The sequence below is a fragment of the Neomonachus schauinslandi genome, chromosome 5 (assembly GCF_002201575.2).
Source record: "Neomonachus schauinslandi chromosome 5, ASM220157v2, whole genome shotgun sequence".
NCBI lineage: Eukaryota > Metazoa > Chordata > Mammalia > Carnivora > Phocidae > Neomonachus > Neomonachus schauinslandi.
In genome coordinates, this window is record NC_058407.1 from 99,411,180 (window position 1) to 99,433,525 (window position 22,346).

General features: G+C 46.7%; 1 protein-coding gene across 2 annotated transcripts in view; it reads right to left on the minus strand.

The window, feature by feature from the left end:
• The window catches only part of PRMT8 (protein arginine methyltransferase 8), a 90,978-nt gene extending 76,023 nt beyond the window's left edge, over nucleotides 1–14,955 (minus strand). Inside the window, exons 1-2 of one of the 2 annotated variants that reach the window (XM_044914962.1) lie at nucleotides 14,881–14,955; nucleotides 3,854–3,857 (exon numbers count right to left, since the gene is read on the minus strand). In XM_044914962.1, coding sequence (XP_044770897.1) covers nucleotides 3,854–3,857; nucleotides 14,881–14,955 — 79 coding nt within the window. Of the gene's footprint in view, nucleotides 1–3,853; nucleotides 3,858–14,872 lie in introns of both variants that reach the window. The other variant, XM_044914961.1, reaches the window with a different exon arrangement.
• Between the last annotated feature and the right edge of the window lie 7,391 nt (nucleotides 14,956–22,346).

The following is a 22,346-nucleotide window of genomic DNA, read 5'->3' on the forward strand; positions in this document are numbered from 1 at the left end:
CTCCCTGATTCTTTATTTTGCAGTACTCTCAGGGTCAAGGACAGCCTCAGAAAATACCTGTCCCATAGCAAGCAAGTTGCAGAGCCTGGGCTATCACCAGGTCTCCCAAATCCCTTAGACGTCATCCTAAAATTATTTAATACCCAACCATCACCACCAATGCCAAATGAGATAGAGAATGGTGATCCCTGATGTTAACCCCCAAAGGCAACCAGCTGCAGAACAATCACCTTGCATTGCTCCTCTGAGTAGGCAATCTCTACCTATAACTCATTCACTCATTCATTCATTCATTCATTCAATAAACATCCACTGAGTCCTTCCATAGCCCAGGTATTGTGCTTTGGTGTAGACAATGGACTGGCAAGGAGCAGGAGCAGAAGCTGGGAAGAAGGAAGCCAGTTACAGTGGCTCAGATGAGATAATGAGGGTCTGATCTGAGGCAGTAGGGATAAGGAAAAGGAGATGTCAACAAAGTAGAATTAAAAGTAGAGTTAAAAGGATTTTGTTATATATTATCTGGGATTGCGGTCGGGGAGGTGAGAATGAGAGAAGCCTCTAGTATGATTCCCTATTTCTGACTAGAATGAAGGAGAGAATGGCAAAGTCCTTCATGAAGACAGGCATACAAGGGGAGGCACAGATGAGCAAGTTCAGAGGAAACACAAGGAGCTCAGTTTGGGTCATGCTGAAATTGAAGTGCCTGCAGAACCCTGAGGAAGAGAAATCCAGCCAGGGTCTGGATGTCACAAGATGTGGAAGAGGATGAGATTATCCAGGGACAGTAAGCTGGGGACAGCATCACTAAGAGGTGAAAAGAAGAAGAATTTGCATGAAAGATTGAGAGAGAAGTCAGAGATGTGGGAGAGGCAAGAGAAAGTAGGGCTTTGGACACCAAAGAGGAGAGGCTATCAAGAAAAACACAATGACCAACAGTGTCTAATGTCATAGATTGGTCACATGCAATGAGAATCCATAACAGTGGGTAAGAAGGAGTGGGGGTCTCCAAGGTTGGTGGTGAGGTCATGTCAGAGGAGGGTTAACATAGGATCAGCCCTTCCCCAGGCCCTCAGTATGAAGCTCAGCTTCTGGCACCAGCCATGGTACCCAAAGGAGTATGAGATCCTGGCTTGGGCCTATATCTGGGACATAAGCCAGGTCCTAGCACTTTAGAAATGATGGTCTTGTACTGCACACTGGGGAAGACAAAGAAGTACGGCTTCAAGAAATTTGAAGCTAAAATCTTCCCCTTCTTTTCCTTTAGCCCTGCACACATTCAGAACAGGCTAGACCTGTGACACCAAGTAAGGTTATGCATCAGTTGCCTGGTTGAGTGGGTATTAAAGGAGCTGCTGCCAGAGACTGGATTCTCTCCAACATCCAGGCCCACAGAGCCCAGAACCAAGAAGCTGAAGCTGTCTCCCCCTGCCACCTGAATGGTAAGCCCTTCATAGTCTCTCCTGCCTGAAAAAGAAAGAGCCATTGCTCTTAGAAGCCTACAGGCCCATGCCTGAGAAATGAGAGAGAACAGAGGAGACTGAGCCAGCAGGTGGAAAGCAAAAATGAAGACAGAGGTTTCTGGAGGAAGATTCACTCTTTCCCAGATAAATAGTTGCCTGAAAGCTGCCTACCCTTACACTGTTTGTTCAAATCAGGACCCTAAAAGAGGTCTGCTCCTCACCAAGCCAAAGCCCAGATTGACAGCATATTTTTGCTTTTCCCCAAACCTCCACTTTCTATGCCATTTGCCACCAAGGGGGAAAACATCTCCCATTTTGCACAGCACGAATTTAGCACACGTGGGCATGTCTGGAAGGGGAAGCCATGTGGAGGATGGCGATGAGCTTGTCTCCAACTCCACTGACAATTCAATAAGGGGAAATTGGCATAATGCTGCACTGGGAGGCACTTGAGATAGCAAGTGAATCACAACAAAGTTTAAGTTTTGCACAATACCTCTTCCCTTTCCCAAATGGCCTTATTCCCTTTGTCTCATTTAGTTCAAAGGCACCCCTATCAAGTAGGATAGATTAGGATCAACTCATCCATTTTTCATTTGGTAGCTGAGAGTCATAGAAGGCAGATGACAACAGAGTCAGGATCGTGGGTTCTGTCAGTTGGTTCTCAACTCTTTCTATACTACCTACTATGAACTGATGGCCTGAGGAACTGGAGCAAATAATCAAGGCAAGTTGAGGCAGTTCCTCCTTAGTCTTAGGACATGGCCTGACTATCTTGACTAGATCATGTGGAGTACCCTCCAGGGGTATAGGGGATGGATCTCAAGAGCTCTGAGACTGTGGATCTTTGATGCTGGAGCAGAGCTGGAAGAAGAAAAGGAGGTGGGTGCAGGCTTGGCAGAGTTTCAGTGACGCTTCCAAGAAAAGCCACCAGATCTAACCTTGTGGACAAAGTCCTAGGACCCTGCAGTACTGGCAGCCCAAGTCATTGATTTGGTTTTCTTCACATCCTGGAATACGGAGCATCTTATTTTTAGCCTTATAAACAGAGGAATGAATAGCAGTGCTGGACCAATATAACCCTGGGCAAAGCTGGGGGCAGGAGTCGTGTCTACTCTCCAGAGCAGCTGGCCCCAGAGCAGGAGCCTGCAGTTAGGAACCAGAACCTCAGGGCAGTTCAGATTCCCTTATCTGGGGACACCCCCCACTAGGTCTCCTGCTCACATCAGCCAGTGATGCTGGGAATAAATATATTGTCTGATCCAAACCCCCAAACTCTTCTGCCTCAAGCAAGGTTTTCAGGGGACCCTCCATGGTCTCTCTGCTGCATCTTGCCACTGTTAAAGTGCAGGGAATTCCCAATCACTCAGGCAAAACCCTGACCCTCATCCTTTCTAGGACTGACACCTTGCCTGTTCGGGGGATATTAAATTTACACCTTTGTTTATTCAAAAATCTCTTACCCAGTTTGCCTTGACTATAAACCTTCTTCCTGCAATTCTAGTTTTGTCCATCAGCAACTCTTTCTACGCTACTGGGACATCTAACTTGGACAGCTTAAGTACAGCATGGCTTTGGGTCAGGAATATTTCTTGTTATAGTGGGATCCTATGTGACATAGTTGAGACCAGTGTATTAGGAAGGGAACAATAGATAGATATCCATTTAAACACTAGCATCCATAGAAGATTTTCCATACAGGAATGGTGCATGTAGCAATGATCATTCATTGAACAAATGGTTTTGAACCTCTAATAAGTACTAGGCACTGTAGTGGGTGCTGGGATTCAATGGTGAACAGCACAGAGTCCCCACTCTCACATTTATGGTGGACTTATAGACAAGGAAATCAGCAAGTACAGTGTGATATGTGCCATGACAAAGAATGCACAGGTACTATAGGATCACATGGGTGGGAGAACTAAGCCAGACTTGGATAAGGTGGTAGTATCAGGGAGGGCTTCCAGGAAATGATGCTATCTAAGCAGAGACCTGAAGAAAGAGTAGTAGGTATCCAGAAAATAGAAGGAAGCAAGTTGAGCATAGCTGGAGTGGGTGGAAAGGACTTACAAGAAATGAAAGAAAGGAAGGTGGAAAGGTGTTCTGGGGAATGCTCTGTAGAGCTCTATGAGCTATGCTAAGGAGGGGACCTTTCTCCTAATAATAAGGGAAAAGTCACTGAAGGGGATTATGGAGGTGAGAAGTATAATCAGATTTCCATGTTAGAACACACATTCATGCTGCTAGGAAAATAAATCTAAGCCAGGAAAGGGAGGATGTGGGAACAGTGTCCAGGAGGTCACTGCGAAGATCCAGGCAAGAAATGGGGGGCCATGAACTGGGATTACAAAAGCGGGACTGGAAACAGGAGGACAAGTTCAGGACAGAGAGACAAACCTGTGGGATGCAGAATCATCACTCATTGTGGAGAAAGGAGATAGGAGAGTCAGGGCTTATGATTGGTGAATTAATACTAAGCAGGATGAGGATCAGCAGGAGGAGAGGCAGGCTGGTGGGAAGAAATGCTATCCCTCGGGGGAGCCTGTGAGACATCTGAGTGGGGCTGTCCCATAGGCAGTCAGTTATGTGGTTCTAAGCTCAGAGGAAAGATTTGGGCTGCAGCTTGGAGTCTGGGAATCATCAGCATCTAAACTAGTAATGAAGCCAAGAGAGGGGATAAGATGGCCTGGGTGGGTAGTAAGAAAAGAAGGTGACTCAGAACCCAGCCCAAAAGAAAACCACAGTGCCTGAGTTGCATAATATATATTACCCATCAGTGAAGTCAGGGCTGCATAAACTTCCTGACTCTACAATTCAGATCTGTCTCTATAAGACTCTCCCTCAGAGTCCCACACTCGACCTCACCCCAGCATGGGTCCCACATATGACACACTCCCCCATGTTGACTCATCAGACCCTGGGTCAAGCTCAGAAGCTCCAGGCTAGTAATTAAATGTGTACCTTATGTATCTCCTACTACAAATTGCAAACCACATAGGATAAGTATGTAAGTGTACAAGCATGTGCTTCTGCATGATGGACCTACAGACTTAGGTGTTCGCAAACATCCCTGCACATAAAGACACCCACACACACTCCAGTCTGGATTAGGTCATTTATATCCACTCAAACTGAACATTAGAAGTGACTGTTCCCACTTTGAACTACAGATTTTCCCCTAAAAACAAAACAAAAGCTGGGCAAATAAACAGTTACAACAGGAGGGGGAAAAAAGAAAACATTTGTCAAGATTCTTCTTTATTTATTCTTCTTATTCCATGATCGAATTTAATCCTCATGGCTAACCTGTAAGATGGGTTTTTGTTTGTTTGTTTGTTTTTTAGATTTTATTTATTTGACACACAGAGAGATAGAGAACACAAGCAGGGAGAGCGGCAGGCAGAGGGAGAGGGAGAAGCGGGCTCCCTGCTCAGCAGGGAGCCCGATGTAGGACTTGATCCCAGGACCCTGGAATCATGACCTGAGCTGAAGGCAGACGCTTAACTGACTGAGCCACCCAGGTGTCCCTAAGATGGGTTTTATAATCCCGAAGGGATGAAGATGAGACTCAAGCTTGACTCCAAAACGCTCCCCTGTCCCACACTGGGACAACAACTTTAATTCTCGAGAAGGGAGAGTAGAAAGACATTCTAGCAAAAAAGAAGCTGGTGTGGCGTAGGTGTGATACACAGGTTTGTTACCTTTATTCATTCAATAAATATTCGTCCTTATCCTACTATGTCCCCGGAGGCAAGTGTTGACCAAATGCATGTAAGAAGAGAGCATTCCTTAATTAGGATGCTGTCTACACTTCTGAGGGGTTGTAATCATTTTTGTGGGACTGTCTGATGGAGCCTCCTTAGAGAGAAGTTGTTGTAACTGCTGTCAGGGACAGATGAAGTCCTTGAATTTAAGGTGTCTGTGGGAATTGTAGCCTTTCATTTTCCAGCAGGCCCATCCTTCAAAGGCCACCACTGTACTTTACTTCGGCTAACAAGAGATTACCTTTCACAATAGAGCTATAAAAAGGGCACTAATTGATGAATTTGCTAATGGCCCTTCCCTTTATAGTGGCATTAGCCTGGTTCAGTTCTGTCTTAGCTGAGCCTCCCCTGGGTCAGGCCTCACACGCAGTGAATATATCCTGCTCGATTTATGGCAAAGAGGACAGGGAGTTTAACTCAGTCATTAAACATCCGATTTGCCACATGAGCCTGGGCAATATCTCTGTCCTGTCTCTTCCTTTTTCCTGTGCCTCAGTTTCTCTCAGTAGGAACATGGGGGAAAGTTATTGATCAATCCAGTAATCAAGAAGGAATTGCTCTCTTTTTAGAAGCAAGGCTTACAAAGGGCACAAGCAAGTCTAAGGTATTGGCCCTTCCTTCAGAAGGTCTGCAACCGATCATGATTGAAACTCTCCCATCTCCCGCTTCTCTCACATTTGTAGGTACTCAGTGAGGTTTCCATCTCATTCTTTAAATGTTGCCAAACACCTGCTTCCAAGAGCTGGGAGTGGGGTAGGCCAGCCTGTGGGTCACAGAAAACCCCGTCCCTCCTGTGACTGAAGCACTTCACATGGGGGCTAGTGGCCCCTGGGCCCCTAGGGTGCTAAAGAGCCTTGTCTTCAGCTGCCTTCATGGCTGAATCAGTGATTCAGTGAATGAATAACTTGAATCAAAGATGCCTTCCCTTCACTGCTCTGCTCCAGCTCTGCTGAAACTGGCTCCATAACATCAGTGGTAAAGACCCTTTATTCATCCACTCTCCCTTTTGGGGCAGCACTGGATAAGCCCAGATTACAAATAACAGCTTGTCTTTCTTGAGCATTTACCATGTGCCAGGAGTGTGCTTTATGTGAAATAACTCGCTTAATCCCCATAATAACTCAATGGGATCAAGTGCTATTACCATATCATAGATGATGAAGCCAAGACACAGATGATGATGGTAACTTACGCAAGGCTGGTAAGCTGAGATCCAGCCCCAGGCGTGCCAGTCCCAGGGGCTGCACACTTAACCTAACACTAAAGCGCCTTAGGCGAGAAGTCAGCAGCCCACGTGGTTTAACTGTTTGGAAGGTGCCAAGAAAATCCTTATCCCTCCTGCTTCCAGAATTGCCCCTCAAATAAGCTAGTAATGGGCTCACAATTCTACCACTGAAATAATTACCTTGGCGATGACAAAGCAAACCTCCTAGGAGGATGAGGGGATCCAATACATGGAGTTTGCTACAGAGTGATGGGCTCCAATTTGCCATAGGTCCTTTCTGGAATATGCATGGAAGTGGATCAGTTCCTTCCTAAATCCCCCCAAGTTTTCAGCAAGTGGGAGCTGGTGTGGGGCAAAGACGAGAATAAGCTCAAAGTTGGGCATGTGGATAAAAACAGGAGAGAAGCCCGAGTCAACAGCAAAGCAGTTCCAGTTCTGAGAATACCCCACCTTGGCTACTTTCTAGCTCTATAATCAACCACTGCAAGCTCCCACTTCTTCAACTGCAAAACAGAAATAGAAAGAGCTGCATTGTAATCTTTTTGTGTAAATTAAATAAGGTGATGCTTACAAAGCACTTAACACTGTGCCCAACGCACAATAGGAACATTAAAATGGCAGCTCTTGTTATAATTGTTTCTATTGCACAAGAAAGGAAGGCCCTATCAAGACACTGAGAAGCCAGTGGGCAAGGTGGACAGCTGAGTGAGCAGGAGGAAAGAGACTTGAAGGAGAGAGACTGCCTTCATCAACTTTGCAACTATTCTGAGGCCTATTTATGTATTCATTTAGTCGTTCATCTGCCATTTTCAACTCAGACCTAATATATGTGGACACTGTGTTGGATGATGTTGTGGGTTGAATCAAGTTGAATCAAGTCCCTCTCCCCCAAAATGTCAAGTCCTAGCCCATTACCAAGAATATGAACCTATTTGGAAGTAAGTTATTTGCAGATGTAATCAAGTTAAGACGAGGTCATACCAGATTAGGTTGGGCTGTAATCCAGTTGACTGGTGTGCTTATAAAGAAGAAGAAATATAGACACACACATGGAGAAAAGGGCCATGTGAAGATGAAGGCAGAGATTGCAACAATGTGTTGACAAGCCAAGGAATATCAAGCACAGCTGGCAGCAACTAGAAGCTAGGAAAGAAGTGAGAAACAAATTCCCCCCTAAGAACCTCCAGAAGCAACCACCTTTGCTGACACATGGATTTCAGACTTCTGGCCTTCATAACTGTGAGAGTAAATTACCCTTGTTTTAAGCCAGCCAGTTTGCGGTCCTTCCTTATAGCAGTCATAGAAAACAAACATAGGTGATAAAACCACAAAGATACAATGAAAACCCAAAGTTCCTATTCTGAAGTCTTTGTTATTTATTTCACCCCCCAAAAGAGGCATACTGTGTTAGACAAGTTTCTCCCCTAGCCCACTAGCGAGGACTCCAGGCATAAGGATATCTTACATGAGTAGGCGGTGTGGAACGAGGATTGTCCCAGCCACAAGTCATATCAGGTCCCTGCCACCCACAGGGCATAGCATTGATGACTGTGAAAAGGAGGATGGCAGGGTGGTGGGGGAGGCAGGGAAAGAAAGCCCGGAAAAAAGAAGGCAGGACTGATGTCTTGTTTTCCATTTCTTCCAAATCCACCATTCCTCATTTCTCCTCTTAATTTCTCCATTTTTTCTCTTCATGTTTTAAGTTTATACTCTGGTCCCTCAGATGCCTTCATAGCCTGGTAGACTGGAAAAAGTACGGGTCTTGGTGGCAAGAAGAGTTTGAAGCCCAGTTCCATCACTTACTACTTGTGGGATCTTGGGCAATAACACTAACCGTCTATGCTTTGGATTCTTCATCTGTACAATGGGGATAATATGTAACTCATAGTGTTATGTATGTATGTCTGACATACATTATATAATGCATATGTGTATGTATGTAGTATATGATGGCATACATTGAACAAGATGATATATGCCAAAGCATTTTAAATGTCATGTGAAAAGGACCGCAATCTCATTATACACAATTCCTAGATTATATGTACAGAAACTCTGGTTTTCAATATTACGTGTCAGGACATACACAGAATTAGCACCAAAAATAAGAACAGTAAATCAGATGCTACATTTAAAGGACCAAAACCAATGTATAAATGCCAATGGATAAATGGCGTTGACCTAGCAGTAAACATGGTCTCAACACCAGCACTGAAGATCTCTGTGATAATAGGCAAGATTTTCCATCTCTTGATTTAAATGATTTGAGTTTCCATCCAGCTCTAAGATTCTATGACTTTTTGAAAATGTACACATCAGGCTGTTTGCTCTTATAAAATTATACTTTTAAAAGAGGTCTTTACTTATGGGTCACCCATTACAAATCTAGGGAAAGCTGTGATGCTTGAGGGAATTCTAATAACAAGTGAAGTAGAAAAGCCACTTGATGTGTGAAATAACCAATGGGCTGCATAACACAGGAAAGGCAAGTCTTCTTAAACAATCCTCTCCTAGTTATTCATAGGAGAAGGCTAATGTCAGACTATCAGAGACACAGGGGTTGGAATACCTTGGAACAAAAGCCGGTAATGAGGGTGAGACACTCCTAATACAGCCCCAAATACAAAGGCAACCAGAGAGTTTTTATCTCCTTTTGGAATAATATAAACAAAGGTGACTGGGTTTACAATAGAAGAGATTGAGCTCCACTTCTGGAAGAACTTCCTACCGGGATACGAGATATGTAAGAAGTTTGGGGAAATCACCTTCTCCTGAGCTTTTCAGTGAGAGACCAAGCAACCAACTTGGTGTCCTGGGTTAAGTGTGTTCAGCAGTGGGAGCATGGACAGAGTGACCTTTTGGAGGTCCCTATCTGCCTGTGTTCTCTCCGTGCTTTCACTAAGTCAGTTCACAATGGTACAATAATGCCTGCGTGTCACACAACACAATCCGGCTTCCAGTTACCTTGGCAGTTCACATGTTGTCATGCTGCCCACTTTTCCCCTGCTGGCACAGTAGACTCCAAGGTGTAAGTACTGTTTTTATAGATTTTTGCACGTTCAACACTGGTATGTGATAATCACTTTGCATTGCAGTTAGCAAAGAAGAGGAAACGAAACCCACTCCTGAGCTGGAGACGAGAATGTTGTGTTTCACCCTCCTTGACAGCCAAAAGCCAATTTAGGACTCTGAAAAGCCAAATTTCTGAGGGGGGAAAATGTGGGTATCTTTTAATTCTCCTGAGCTCACTTAAGGATTGAAATCAGTGTTTGCTGAGGGAGGAAAAAATCAATGAGGATTATCGTTTATGGATCATTTCAGCTGGAGGAACAAGGAAATGGGAGAGTTCATCTGGTTTGCACTTCTTCAACAAGACTCCTAAAAGCTAGCAGGATAATAATCATAAACACTTATTGAGCACTCACCATATTCTAAACCCTTTGCATGAATTAATTCATTTAATCATCACAACAATTTTATGAGGCCCAGAGAGTTTAAGTTATATTCAACCTAACAACACATCTACTGAGTTCCGAGCTGGATTTTAAGGCAAGCAGTCTGGCTCTAGAGCTGAGATAGTTGTTAGCTCCCATACTCTTTGGAAAGAGACATGGATGCAGACCATCCTCAAAGAAGTGGGCCTGTATCCTGCCTTCTTTTGTCCTCTTCCTCCTCAATTCCCTGACCTTTGTACTATAGAACCACACACTTCAGCTGAAAAGAACTTCCTGAGGAGAGGACTCCATTAGGCACGGCCACCAACATACCCCATGTCAGAAGTCAGCTCACTGCACCCCACAACTCATAGAGCAGCAATCACTGGTATCCTAACCCCATTGTCCCATTGTAGGATTTTCCCCAACCCATAATTATTCTCTCTCTGGGTCAGAAAGTCAATAGAACATTTTTTTTAAAAAGAGTCTCCAAAATGACTCCTTTGCTAAAACTCTTTCCCTCACCCCTGGGGGCTCTCCTCTGAGGTGCTAAAACCCCAGTCAGGGAGTCATCACCATAAATAATGCATCAGGCTTTCACCAAGAATCAGTAAAGCAAGCAGCAGCTCAGAAAAGTCCATTATCCCCCCATGGTTCATAACTGGGCGTTGTGATTAATCCATTTATCTGCTATTCAGATGAACACCCCATAATAAGAGTCAGTAATTACAGAATATTGAATAGGTACATGAATAACCAAAATGTACCCATGTTTTGAGTTGCTGCAGCAACTTGATTCCCAGAATCTTTACTCATTTTGAGTTTTAAAGGTCCACAATAGCAGAAGTGCAGCAGAGGGGTGGGAGATAGGAAGCCCAATTTTCAGAAAGTCACGAGTGACTAAAACCCAGAAGGCTCACCGAGCTTACGTGGGCATAATCACATGAATCAGTTCAGTCAACAATTATCAACATTTATTATTTACTGTGTGTCAGGCACAGTGTTAGGAACAGGGTATACCAAAAAAAAAAAAAAAGTTCATTATCTAACTGAAGAAATAGACATATAAAAAGGCAATCAACTTATAATAGGAAAAATGAGACGTGTGTTAAGAACACAGAAGAAGGAGAATGAGTAGTCACTCCTCATGACCGTGGAGGATAAGTGGAGATCTGGGTAGGGTGCCCAGAGGAAATGACCTTTGAGTTGAGTGTTGCAGGTTGAGGAGGATTTTTTTTTCCAGAGAAGAAGGGGAAAGAGCAGCCCAGGCAGAGGGACCAGTATGCACAAAAGCATTCAGGCAGGAAGTGGTTTATACAGAGAATTGCACTGGGCAGGTATTAAAGGACTTTTACACTATACTAGGGAAACTGGGCTTTATCTTGTATCCTGTATGCAATAGGGCAACATGGTAAATTTTTAAAGAGATGTGTGATCATGAGCAGATTGTGCTTCGGAAAACCCTTTGAGCAGTGATAATGAGGCGGGATTAGAGAAGAGGACCTGCGGTTGAGAGCCTATTGCCGTAGTGAGGGCAAAAGTGAAAATGACCTGCCTTGGGCACTGATAGTGAGCTGAATAGGATAGTAAGACAGAACAGTCAGGCCAGAGGCTTTGCAGACTTTTCAGAAGGCCGTATCAGAAAGTTTCTGATGATATGTGGGGAGCAGAGGTGATAATTCCTTTAGCTGAGGAGGAGAAGCATATCAAGGAACCCAATAAAGCATAAATGGAACTAACATTGCTTCATGTGTACCCTGTGCCAGGGGCTGTCAGAGTATTTCCTTATATCCTATGCCTTCTCTGTACCATAAAGGGAACCAGCTCAAGTGAACACATAGGGGTACTGAAGTCAAAGTAGTTAAAGAGTGCACTCAGGGCCACCCAGAACATATTGTGCCCACCAAGCCCATGCCCTTGATATTCCCACTGCCCCAGCTCTGAACTTCACTTAATGAGGGAGGCTTTGCTCACAATATGAGTAGCTTTATTCTTCACTTTCTCCCTCCTGCCTGACAATTAGAATGTCTGTCCCTATTTTTACCTTGTGAAAAAAAAAAGAAAAACACTTTCTCCCATCATCCTTGCCTACCCCCAACATTGCCTCTCTCCCTTCCAAAGTATCTCTGTCCTCCCCACTCCTCACCCACTCCTATTCACACATGACATCTTTTTGGAAGTAAGTGTAGGGCAAAGGGCAACGAGTGAGAAGTGGTGGCAGTCTGTGTCCCAGGGCTGTCCTAGCCCAGCAGGTGACTCTCAGAAACTGCTTGATCTCGCAGGCCCAGTGTCCTCACTTGTAAAATGGGGACATGAAATGAATACTAACCTTTGCTTACCTCACAGGATTATTGTAAGAGGAAAGGAGATAAAGTGCTTGCAAACAACACTAACAAAAGGCAGGAAAAGGTGCTACAGAATTATCTGAATTATTGGGCATTGTGGTCCACCAGACTGTGAGCTCCTTATGGGCAGGGGCCTGGGGTTGCCTCCATCTTTCAATCAGGAGTATCTAATTATTCCTGGTACAGAGTCAGTCTCTGATAAAGACGTTATATTAGCAACAAGGACCACTACCACCATCAACACACACACACACACACACACACACACACAGGTGTCCTTTCCTCTCTCTCTCACCATAATGCAGGCAAAGCCATAATACCTCCACTTTTGGAAGTACTGCTCTAGTCCTGGTGTATTCCAAAAACAGCCAGTTCCTGGAGGAAAACCAAGTGATTGTCACGCGCCTGGATGCCTCCACTGGGCACATTTGACCAAGTCTGAATCTTCTCCCTCTCAAGGGAAGTTGCTAAGAACTGAACCCCCAGACTCACTCCTCTCCAAAGAGCTCCAGCTGGGTCTGTCCCTCCCCACCCCCACCTTTGTGCCAGGCATGCGACGTGTTGTTTTTTTTTTTTTTTTCCTCGCAGGAGCTCAGCCGCCTCTACTGCTGTTTTCATTGATGCCTTGAGCAGAGCTGGCATGTGCAACTGCTGAGAAGGGGGAGCTTGGAGCCGCGGGGGAAGCAAGTAAAAATAGCCTGGCGCGCGTCGCTCTGCCTGCTCTGGACGCCTTTAACCCTGGCCAAGGTGGGGAGCTCAGTAGCCGCTCCTGCACACTGCGGAATCTGGCAGGGGTCTGCACCCAGACCCCGCGCAACAGCGGGGGTTGGGCAGGGGGCGGGGGGGGGGGGGCTTAGGGACCCGTGAAAACTTTTTTTTAGAAACCGCGAGGGAGGAGGGAAGAGCCGGAGAAAGCTGTTTCTTGCTTCCAGCGCTCCAGCCACCTGGCTGCAGGGACTGTGACATGCCCACTGGTTCAATACTTTACAGAAGTGCAGCCTTGACTCTGAGCTATTTTTAGCAACCTCTTCTGCGGGTGGGCGATCAGAGGGAGGAATGCGAGGGGATTGGTAAGGCTAGCTCTCTGCTGTGAGGCTAGGCGCCTTTGCTGGCTGGGGAAGAGGAAGTGTCCAGGGGACTGTAGGCATGCTGGCTTTGCCCTAACTCAAGGAGACAACGTTAGCTACTGAATGCCCAAGCCCCAGAGCGTGTTTGTTTTTCGAAATCGACAATTGCCAGATGCATGCTGCTTCTAGTGTCTCAGAGAATGGGGATTTTAAAAGCTTTGCTGCCTATGCTGTGGGATAATGGTTAGCTGCAGTTAAGACCTTACTGAAGAAGATCGGAAGGGTCTCCGCACCTTTTTGCATTCCAGCAAGACAGAGGGACAATCCCCGCGCCACACCTCCATCCCCGCCCCACGCTGCATATGGGTAACCATATGTGAAATGTACGGCAGCCCCACCAGACACCAGGCTATTAATAGAGCCCGGGAGTTTGCTCTCTGTCTTTTTCCTGCCACCGAGTAAGGGATGATCTTCACACACATACCCCACTCCGCCCCCACCTCGGCGCACCGTTTCTCCAGGAAGGTAAGGGGGCTGCCCACGCTGATCCCCTTCGTGACTACAGGTGCCTAGAGCCAACGGACTAGTCCAGTTGTATCTACAGCAGGGTCAGTGCGAGGCCAAGGAATTACAGCCTCCGGTCTCGGGACGCAAAACTCAGCAGGGCTCTTTGAGGCTCAGGGCCAATTCAAGAGCAGAGAAAGGGCAGCTATTGGGCTGTCGAAGGCGGGGGGCAAGAGCTCAATTTGCGGAGCTAGAGCGACCTCCTCCAAAGCTGCTGCGGGACGAGTGGCTACAGACCCATTTCTCGCTGCAGCCCACGGCACGCAGCCCCCACCCGGCGCGGGCTCGGCAGCTGCAGGAGCGGGTGCTGTCCCTGGTTCTGAAGGTGGCCGCGGCCAGTGCTCCCTACTCGGGTTAGCGCCCCTGAAGCGGCTCAAACGTTCGAGGACTGCAGACTTCTCCCGTGACGGATCTGGGCGGGAGGGTCTATTGGTGGTGCCCAGATCCCACCACCGGCTCGGTTTGCCCCCAACCGGCCGCCCCCCTCCCCACCATCAAAAGGCCCGGAGCTCTCCGCGGTGCTGCGGGGACTGAGAGCTGGGAACTGACTCGAGCTTGAAGGGTAAAGCTGAGGCAGCGGCTGGAGACGGTCAAGGCACTGCAGGGAGCAAACGTGGCCCCAGGATCACCCATCCCAGCTTTGCACAAATCCGGGACTCTGGACCCCTAATGCAGCCCAGAGGAGAGGGCAGGGGAGCGCTGCTGCCCAGGGTTTGGGACTTGGGGAAAGAGAAGCGAGCGGCGGGTGGAGGAGAGGGAGATGGGGTGAGAGCGACTCTTTTGCATTTTCAAGAGGGAGGGGACCTGAGACATGCACTGTCTTTCCCCCATCACACACACACACACACACACACACACACACACACACACGGCCGGCAGAAGCAAGCGGGATGGAGCAGGGGAAAGTTTGGCACTAGGTGCAGAGCGCCGGCGCGGCGGCGGCGGCGACAGCGACGGCGGCGCGGTGGTCCGGGGTGGGCTGCCGGGGTTGCCGAGAGCCCCAGCCCTCTCGCCTCCTTACCTCGGTGTTCTCGGCAGCGTTCTCCGCCATTTTCCTCCTTAGGAGCAGGCAGCGGGAGGAGTGTTTCATGCCCATAAGAGCCAGCAAGGGTTTGGTGATACAGAGATAGTAGAGAAAGAGAGAGCTGGTGTAGCTTTAAAAGAGAGAGAGAGAGAGAATGGGAGAAAAAAAAAAAAAAAAAAAACCAACCCAGCCCCTCTGCTGGAGCGTCAGCCGATACAATCAACTACGGTTGAGTCTTTTCTGCAGTCTCCACTTTGTTTTATTTTCCTCCCTTCTCATCTGCTTCGGATTCCTTCACACAGTTTCAAGTTCTTCTCGCGCACCCGACCCCCTCCCCGCCCCTCTCCACCCGCGCTGCGGGCTAAGCTGGAGGGAGGCAGCCCCGAAGGCTCCGCGGCAGCGGCGGCGTCTCCTCTCGCGGCTGCTCGCAAAGTCCGGCCGGCCGGAGGCAGCCACCAACTCCTCTCAACTTCTGCAGATCGGCTGGGCGAAGCAACACGCTTCCTGCGCGTCTCTCCTAGGGGCTGAGCCGGGTGAGTGGGGGCGGGGTAGGAGGTTCGGTAGAGCGGGCGGTGGCTGGGCGCAGACGGAGGGCCCCCAGCGCCCCCGGGCCCACCACCTCCCCCAGGCTCCAGGGGTCTCTTGGCCGCCTCCACTGCCGGGCGCTGTGCACAACTTGAACAAGGGCAAGGGCCGCGTGGACGCTGCAGGGCCACGCGGGAGGCTCGCAGAAAGCGGGGCGCCGGAGCTGGGCTCTTGCAGGTTCTTAGACCCGAGTGTTCGTCCTCCCACCGAGGACAAGCTCTGGGCAAGATTGGGCCATAGTTACCTCGCCCCCACCCCACCCCACCCCCCAACTCCCCAGCTCCTCCGTCAATTCTTGGTTCCTTCCTTGACGAATTACGGTTTCTTCGGGAGCGAAGGGGTGGGTGTCTGGGTGAGGGAGGGTCCTTAACTCCTTCAACTCTTGGACTAAGTGTGCTATCATCTCTCCTTTTCTCCCACTGACCCTGTCCAGGCACTTGGGGCTCCAAGCCTCTATTAGGCTGAGAGGTTGGGCCAGAGGTTCAGCCAGAGGTGGTTTGGGAAAGACGGTAGGAGATAGTCAAATGGATGAGCCTGCAGTCCTGTTCCCCCTACCTCAATCTTCCCTATCAGCCCCCTGCCCACACATTTCTCTTCTCCCTCCTCACCCCTCCCCCATCATCACCAGATTTTGAAGTCCCTTTTATGGGAGAGAGGGAGGATGTCACGTACCCATTAGGATTCTCTTGATCCTTTTTTAAGGGAGTTTGGGCGGTAGCAGGGGGTGTGAATTTTTATACAATGCATTCCTGTCTTCACTTTGAGAGCTTTTTTCTCTGTCTTACTGGCCATCTGTCAGGCGGGTGGGAAATAGAACAAGGGGGGGCACTCTGTCTCTCCCTTTGCAACAGGCCAGTCAGGCTGGACTTCTTCAAAGACAGCTGCACTTTCAAGCTTTCAACCCAGAAGTCAAGGACAGGGACCTGAAAGATGCTCCTGAGCACCCTGGCTCTCTTCACTTCAACCCTGTACTTACATAGGGAGATCAGTCCTGCATGCATGCCCTATTTGTTTTTATCATCACCTTTGACAGCCAGGAAATGTGAGCCTAGTTGTCCTCAACTAACCTCAGAGTCCATTGAAGAAATGGGCCAGAATCTAAAGATGCCTCCATCACCTGATCCTAGGGGAAAGAGAGGATGCATTGCAATAAGTGGAGGAGGGAGAGAAGTGGAAGTGGAGAGTAAAAAGACTGAAAAGACAATGGGCAACAGGCTTGAGTTAATGGGCTCCTGTGTGTGTGTGTGTCTCTGTGTGTGTCTGTGTGTGTGTCTGTTTGTGTGTCTCGTGGAAGGAGTGAATGTAAATGAAAGAATGAGCCTAACTCCTTAACCTTTTCCTTTCCCAGACCACAAACTTTGACTAGTGTTGGGGGTGAGTGAGCAAAATCTTTTTCAACACCCGGTCATCCTCCTTCCTTTCACATCCTGCCAACATGCAGAAAGTTGTAGGTGGGTGAATGAGATGAATCTAAAGAATGACTTTTACCCTCTTGAACCCCATCTTATCTTAGCATCTTTCTCAGAAACAAAAGATTGAGACATCTCATCCCCTACCATGAGAGTCTCAATACTCATACAGTCAATGAAAATCAGAAAGGGAAGGATCCTCACAGCATTTTGGTCCTCTAATCTTACAAATAAGAACCCTGAGATCAGAGAAAGGAGGACATTTGTCCATGATCCTTCAGCCAGCTGAGGGAACATCTGAGAGCAGCTTCCCAGCTTCCTGACTTTCAGTTCAACACTCTCCCCTCCACCTCACCCCACACTGCTTCTGCCTGTGCAGTGCATCCATTCTGTGACTAACCAGGGAGGAGGGGAGCTGAGACAAGCTCCCACCGAAATAGGCTGCTGCCTGTGCGTGATTATGTTGCTATGAGAACCTCAGTGGGTGTGTTTCCTCCGTTCTCTGTTGAAATCTTTTGCTTGGCTTGGCTTCTCCCCAAGCACAGACACAGTTCCCCTTAGAATGGGGAGTAGAGAGGCTGAGATAGAGAGCTGCATTCTTCTGGCAAGATTTTCTATTCCAGCCCATCCAACCCAGAGCCAACCTGGGGCTGCAAGTGAGGAGCCTAGGCTACCAAGGTGGTTCCATAATGGCTGGAGTGAAAGCAGATACTCCAGTCCTCTGTTGAGCCATCTTGGAGCAGAGTTGTTATTTCTGCTATGCTCCCACCTAATTACAAATTCACAAGCAAAAGAATTGTTACCTGAAGAGACTAAGTTCTGGCATACTTTATTACACAGCCAAAGATTACCTGAACATTCATCTCCTACAGTTGTGAAAATGATGCATGAAAAGTGCCTAGCACATAAGTAGGCATCCCCACTACCTCACCGTTCACAGGAATTCAGTCTTTCTCCCTCTCTTTTGCATAAATATATTAGCATAGTTTCACAAGATTAATTTCATCATTCCACAAAGAATTTACTGGGCATCTGTTATATGCCTAGCTCATTAATAAACACTGGGCTTGGGGCACCTGGGTGGCTCAGTCATTAAGCGTCTGCCTTCAGCTCAGGTCATGATCCCAGGGTCCTGGGATCCAGCCCCGCATCAGGCTCCCTGCTCCGCGGGAAGCCTGCTTCTCCCTCTCCCATTCCCCCTGCTTGTATTCCCTCTCTCGCGGTGTCTCTCTCTGTCAAATAAATAAATAAAATCTTAAAAAAAAAATAAACACTGGGCTTGACAATAGGCAACAAAAGGTATTGGATTGACCATTGAGGAGCTCTGAATTTAGTCACCTTGGATGTTTTGGAAGTGTATAGAATTTTCATAGAAGAGCTTTAGGAGGGATTTTGGTGGGAGGCAAGAAGATACATGAGATGACAAGAGATGTAGGTTGTTCACTAAGATGTAAGTTAAATAGATAGTCTGGGACAATATACCCTACCATGTAGAGGTGTCCTGAAGACACATTTTGCTTATGTCTTCAGTGCAACAAAATGCATTGACATGTAAAGTACGTAGGATAATGCACTTGGCTCATGTTAAGACCACAAACATTGTGTTAACATTTGCTAGGCCCTGTCCTAGGCTCTGAGTCAAACTTTATAGAGCACTTATTAGATGCCAGAGATTCATCTAGACTTAATATGTCCTCATGCAGTTCTTTTGACAACTCTTTTCAGAGAGTACTGTTATTATCCCTAAAAAACAGATGAGAACACAAAAACACAGAGTTGCCCAAGTGACAGAGTCAGGATTCAAATCTAGGATGCTTTATTCTACAGCATGACCTTTAAGAGGTTAACCAGATTCTGTGAACAAGAGAACAAGTGGTTCTCAAACTTGGCACAGTGGACTCATCTGGGGAGCTTTAAAAATACCAGTGCTTTGGTTCAACCCCCAGAAAGGATGATTTAGTGAGGCCTGGCATCAGGATTTTGTTTTAATTCTCTAGTTGATTCTAATGTGCAGTCATGGTTGAGGACAATTGGATAAGTATATGTGGAAGAGATGAAAGGACCCACAGAGAAAGAAGGTCCTTAAGTTATAGAAAGGGCCCCCCAAAACTAAGGAACCCCCATGGTATAGAAAGGTCCATCTCTAACACAGAGGTTCTTGAGAGCCATGAAGTTCTTGAGAGTGAAAATGTGCTGATGGTTGAACTAGCATGCAAAGGTTGGAATGAGACTCTTGGGAAGGACTATTAATTGGAAAAGTTACCTAGCTTTGTGAGATGCCACAGAGAAGTGAATTTCCTGCCACTGGAAGGGTTCAGTCAGACTATTTGGCATAGCTGTTGCAGTGGAACTGCAAACCCTAGAAGGTTGAACAAGGATTCTAAGGTTCCATTCACCCTATGGGGCGACTGCAGAATTGTCTCCTCTCATTTCTGAGCCCTCCAGGAGGTGAAGACTGTGTAGTTGGTTCAACTTCAGGAGCTAGTCAACACTTCATTGCTTCCCCAAATCCAATGCCCCTGCCATCAGGATGCAATGTCTCTTGCAGACTGTGCTGTCTGGGAAAGCCCAGACTCTGGCTCATTCAGATATGATTGTTGCAATAAAAGATGTATAAGATATGTCATGTGGCTTCTCCCTCCTTCTCCTAGGAGAACCTCACATATGGCGTGGGCTCACATATGGCCACAGCATGCTGCAGTGAATCCATGGCTCCTCAAGAATCAGACCACAGGCGTGATCCATCACCACCTCATGGCAGCTCACCCAGCAGTGTTCTTAGTGTCTTCTGGGACAGATGGGAGTCACGCCAAGGCTGCAGCAGCCGGCTAGCTACCTGGCTGAGCCTCCATGCAGCCCCACACCTGGGCAGTTCTCCTGCTCAAAAGCCTCGGCAGTCCTATTTCTCCCTAACACAAGGGCAAATTATTTCTTAAACTACATCCCAAAGAACAACTTGCAAGAATGTCACCAGCACCTACAAAGTTTGGGTTTCTTTCTTTTTTTTTCCTTTTGTCATTAAAACCAGAATGTTATTCTTTCTTGCTCTGATAATGTCTGAGTAAATCAATTCAGCATTGTTTTGTACTAGATATGAAAGTGTTTGGTTCGATTATTTATTCTAACAATTCTTCAGGGCATTTTCTTAGTAGTTCTACATTAATAGCTAAATCCTTGGTGTTCTATGCCCCTAAAAAATTGAATACCATTGTTACCTGCTTTTCTCTCAGGGTGAGGAGGACTCAGAAAGACATCTAGATTTTCTCAGTGGTCTATAATGGAACTGGAACTTCTTCAGAGAAGGGCCCTGAAAGAAGGATATAGTAGTAGAAACATAAAGGTATTTAAATAGTCCTTCTAAAATGCTATTACAGTAGAAATTAGCTTTTTCCTCTTGGTGGAAGTTGTATACTCCACTCCTCTCCTCCTTTTCAAATCTTTCATAAAGGCTTACTTTTTTCTGGAAAATCCCTCCTGAACCCTCCACGGCTAACTAGAAATCAATTCAGTTTATCCAGTGCAATAACTCAATACAGATTTGCTTCCATTAGCCCTTATATTAAGTACTAGGACCCAAGCACTCTGCTAGGCATTCTGGACTAAAAGATGAAAGGACATATCCCTACCCTGATGACACATCTTCTCCCAGGAAAAGTTGGTAATGGATTCAAGTCCTATCAAGGGTCATATGGATTGGTTCTAAAAGGTTAAATATAGCTATATCATTGGTCACATAGGCCCTGCGAAGTATCTATAGATATGGACAGACAGATCCTGGAGGCTATAGGGTCTGGACCAGAAGCATAGTAGCCTTCATTCAAGTAAGGTTGGGGACACATTCTCTATCAAAATTCTAAAGTTCCTGTGTGCCTCTGAAACTTTTATGGGTAAGAAGTTTTCAGCCTTGCTCCTGCCCCAGACACATTATATACTGATGTCACTTGAGGCATGACACATTATGACCTGCCTTAGTGCAGGGTTGATCTCTGGTGTCTCAGGGATAGCCCCACCTGAAAATGCACAGTGAATGGACGTAGCTAAACAAAGCTGTGCTTGATTCCATCTGTTTCCTTTCTGGACCATTTAACCACCCTTATCTCTTTCTTCACTTCCCAGAGGAGAGAGCATGAGCTTTGTGGTCTTACAGCCCAGTAGGTTAACCTCTCCATCTGTGTGAAAATGGCTTAATGGTGATCTCGCTCTGGCAGAAGGGCATGACAATAAAATAAGCCAATGTAGATGAAACACCTAGCATAGTTCCTAGGAAATAGTGTTCTAATAAAAGTCAGTTTCCTTCCCAGCATCTCATCATACAAGACCATGTGTCTACCTACATGAGATAGAGACACAGCACCATGTGGAGAAAGAGTGTACTGCAGGGGTCAACAGACCTGTGCCCTAGTCCCAGCTCCAGCATTAAATAGGTGGGTGGCTTTGAGAAAGTCACTTTACCTCTTGAGCCCATTTCTTTAAAAGAGGAGGTTTGTAGGAGACAAGCCCTGCATCCCCTTTCTGCTTTGTCATTTTATGCATGGTATAAACTATAATTCTAATCACACCCAAATCACAACAAAGACTGGTCACATGCATCTCAAACCAAAATTCAAGTCTGATGGCCAAAACAAAGGCTGAGGAGTAGATCAGCCTCTCCCTCCCATGTATAAGAGTGATTGAGTGGAAAGAAATATTCCTGTCAGGTCAGAGATTTACAAAGGAGACTTATAGGTAATGCTCATTACAATGTTCACTCCAGCCCTGGGCTATCATTAGGGCTTTCCAGAGGTCAAAAGGAGGGCCCCCCTCCTTTTTTTAACAGTACTGCCTGATTCTAGCAGCCTCAAAGACTGTAATCAAGCAGTCATTATAAATGGTCATCACTTGATTTCTCCAACGCTTGTCAGGGGATAGAGCTCAGTGGGAGAACCAATGATTTTTTTTTTTTTAGATTTTTATTTATTCATTTGAGAGAGAGAGAGAGAGTGCACCAGCAGGGGGGAGGGACAGAGGGAGAGGGAGAAGCAGACTCCCCACTGAGTAGGGAGCAGACTCCGGCGATCCCAAGACCCTGAGATCATGACCTAAGCTGAAGGCAGACGCTTAGCCGACTGAGCCACCCAGGCGCCCCTACCAGTGAATTTCTTGGCAACACAGGCTACCAGGGTTGTAGTCAGCATAACCCCATCAAGTCTCAATGATCCATATTGATGCCTGAATATGGCAAATCAGCAGATTACCCAAAAATCACTTCTCTTTGACTCATTTTATGTATCCAGATACACTCAAATAGAATTTCTACCTGTCTAATGATTCTTGGCTCCAAAACATACTCAAATTAACACTCTGTCCCACAGTACACAGTAATGGTCACAGATGATGGTCCAGAAGGCAGCGAGATGAGTTGCTAGAGAAGCCTGCCACAGTCCTAATCTTACCAGGAAGAGTTCACTTTATGGTTAATTCACCTGTGGG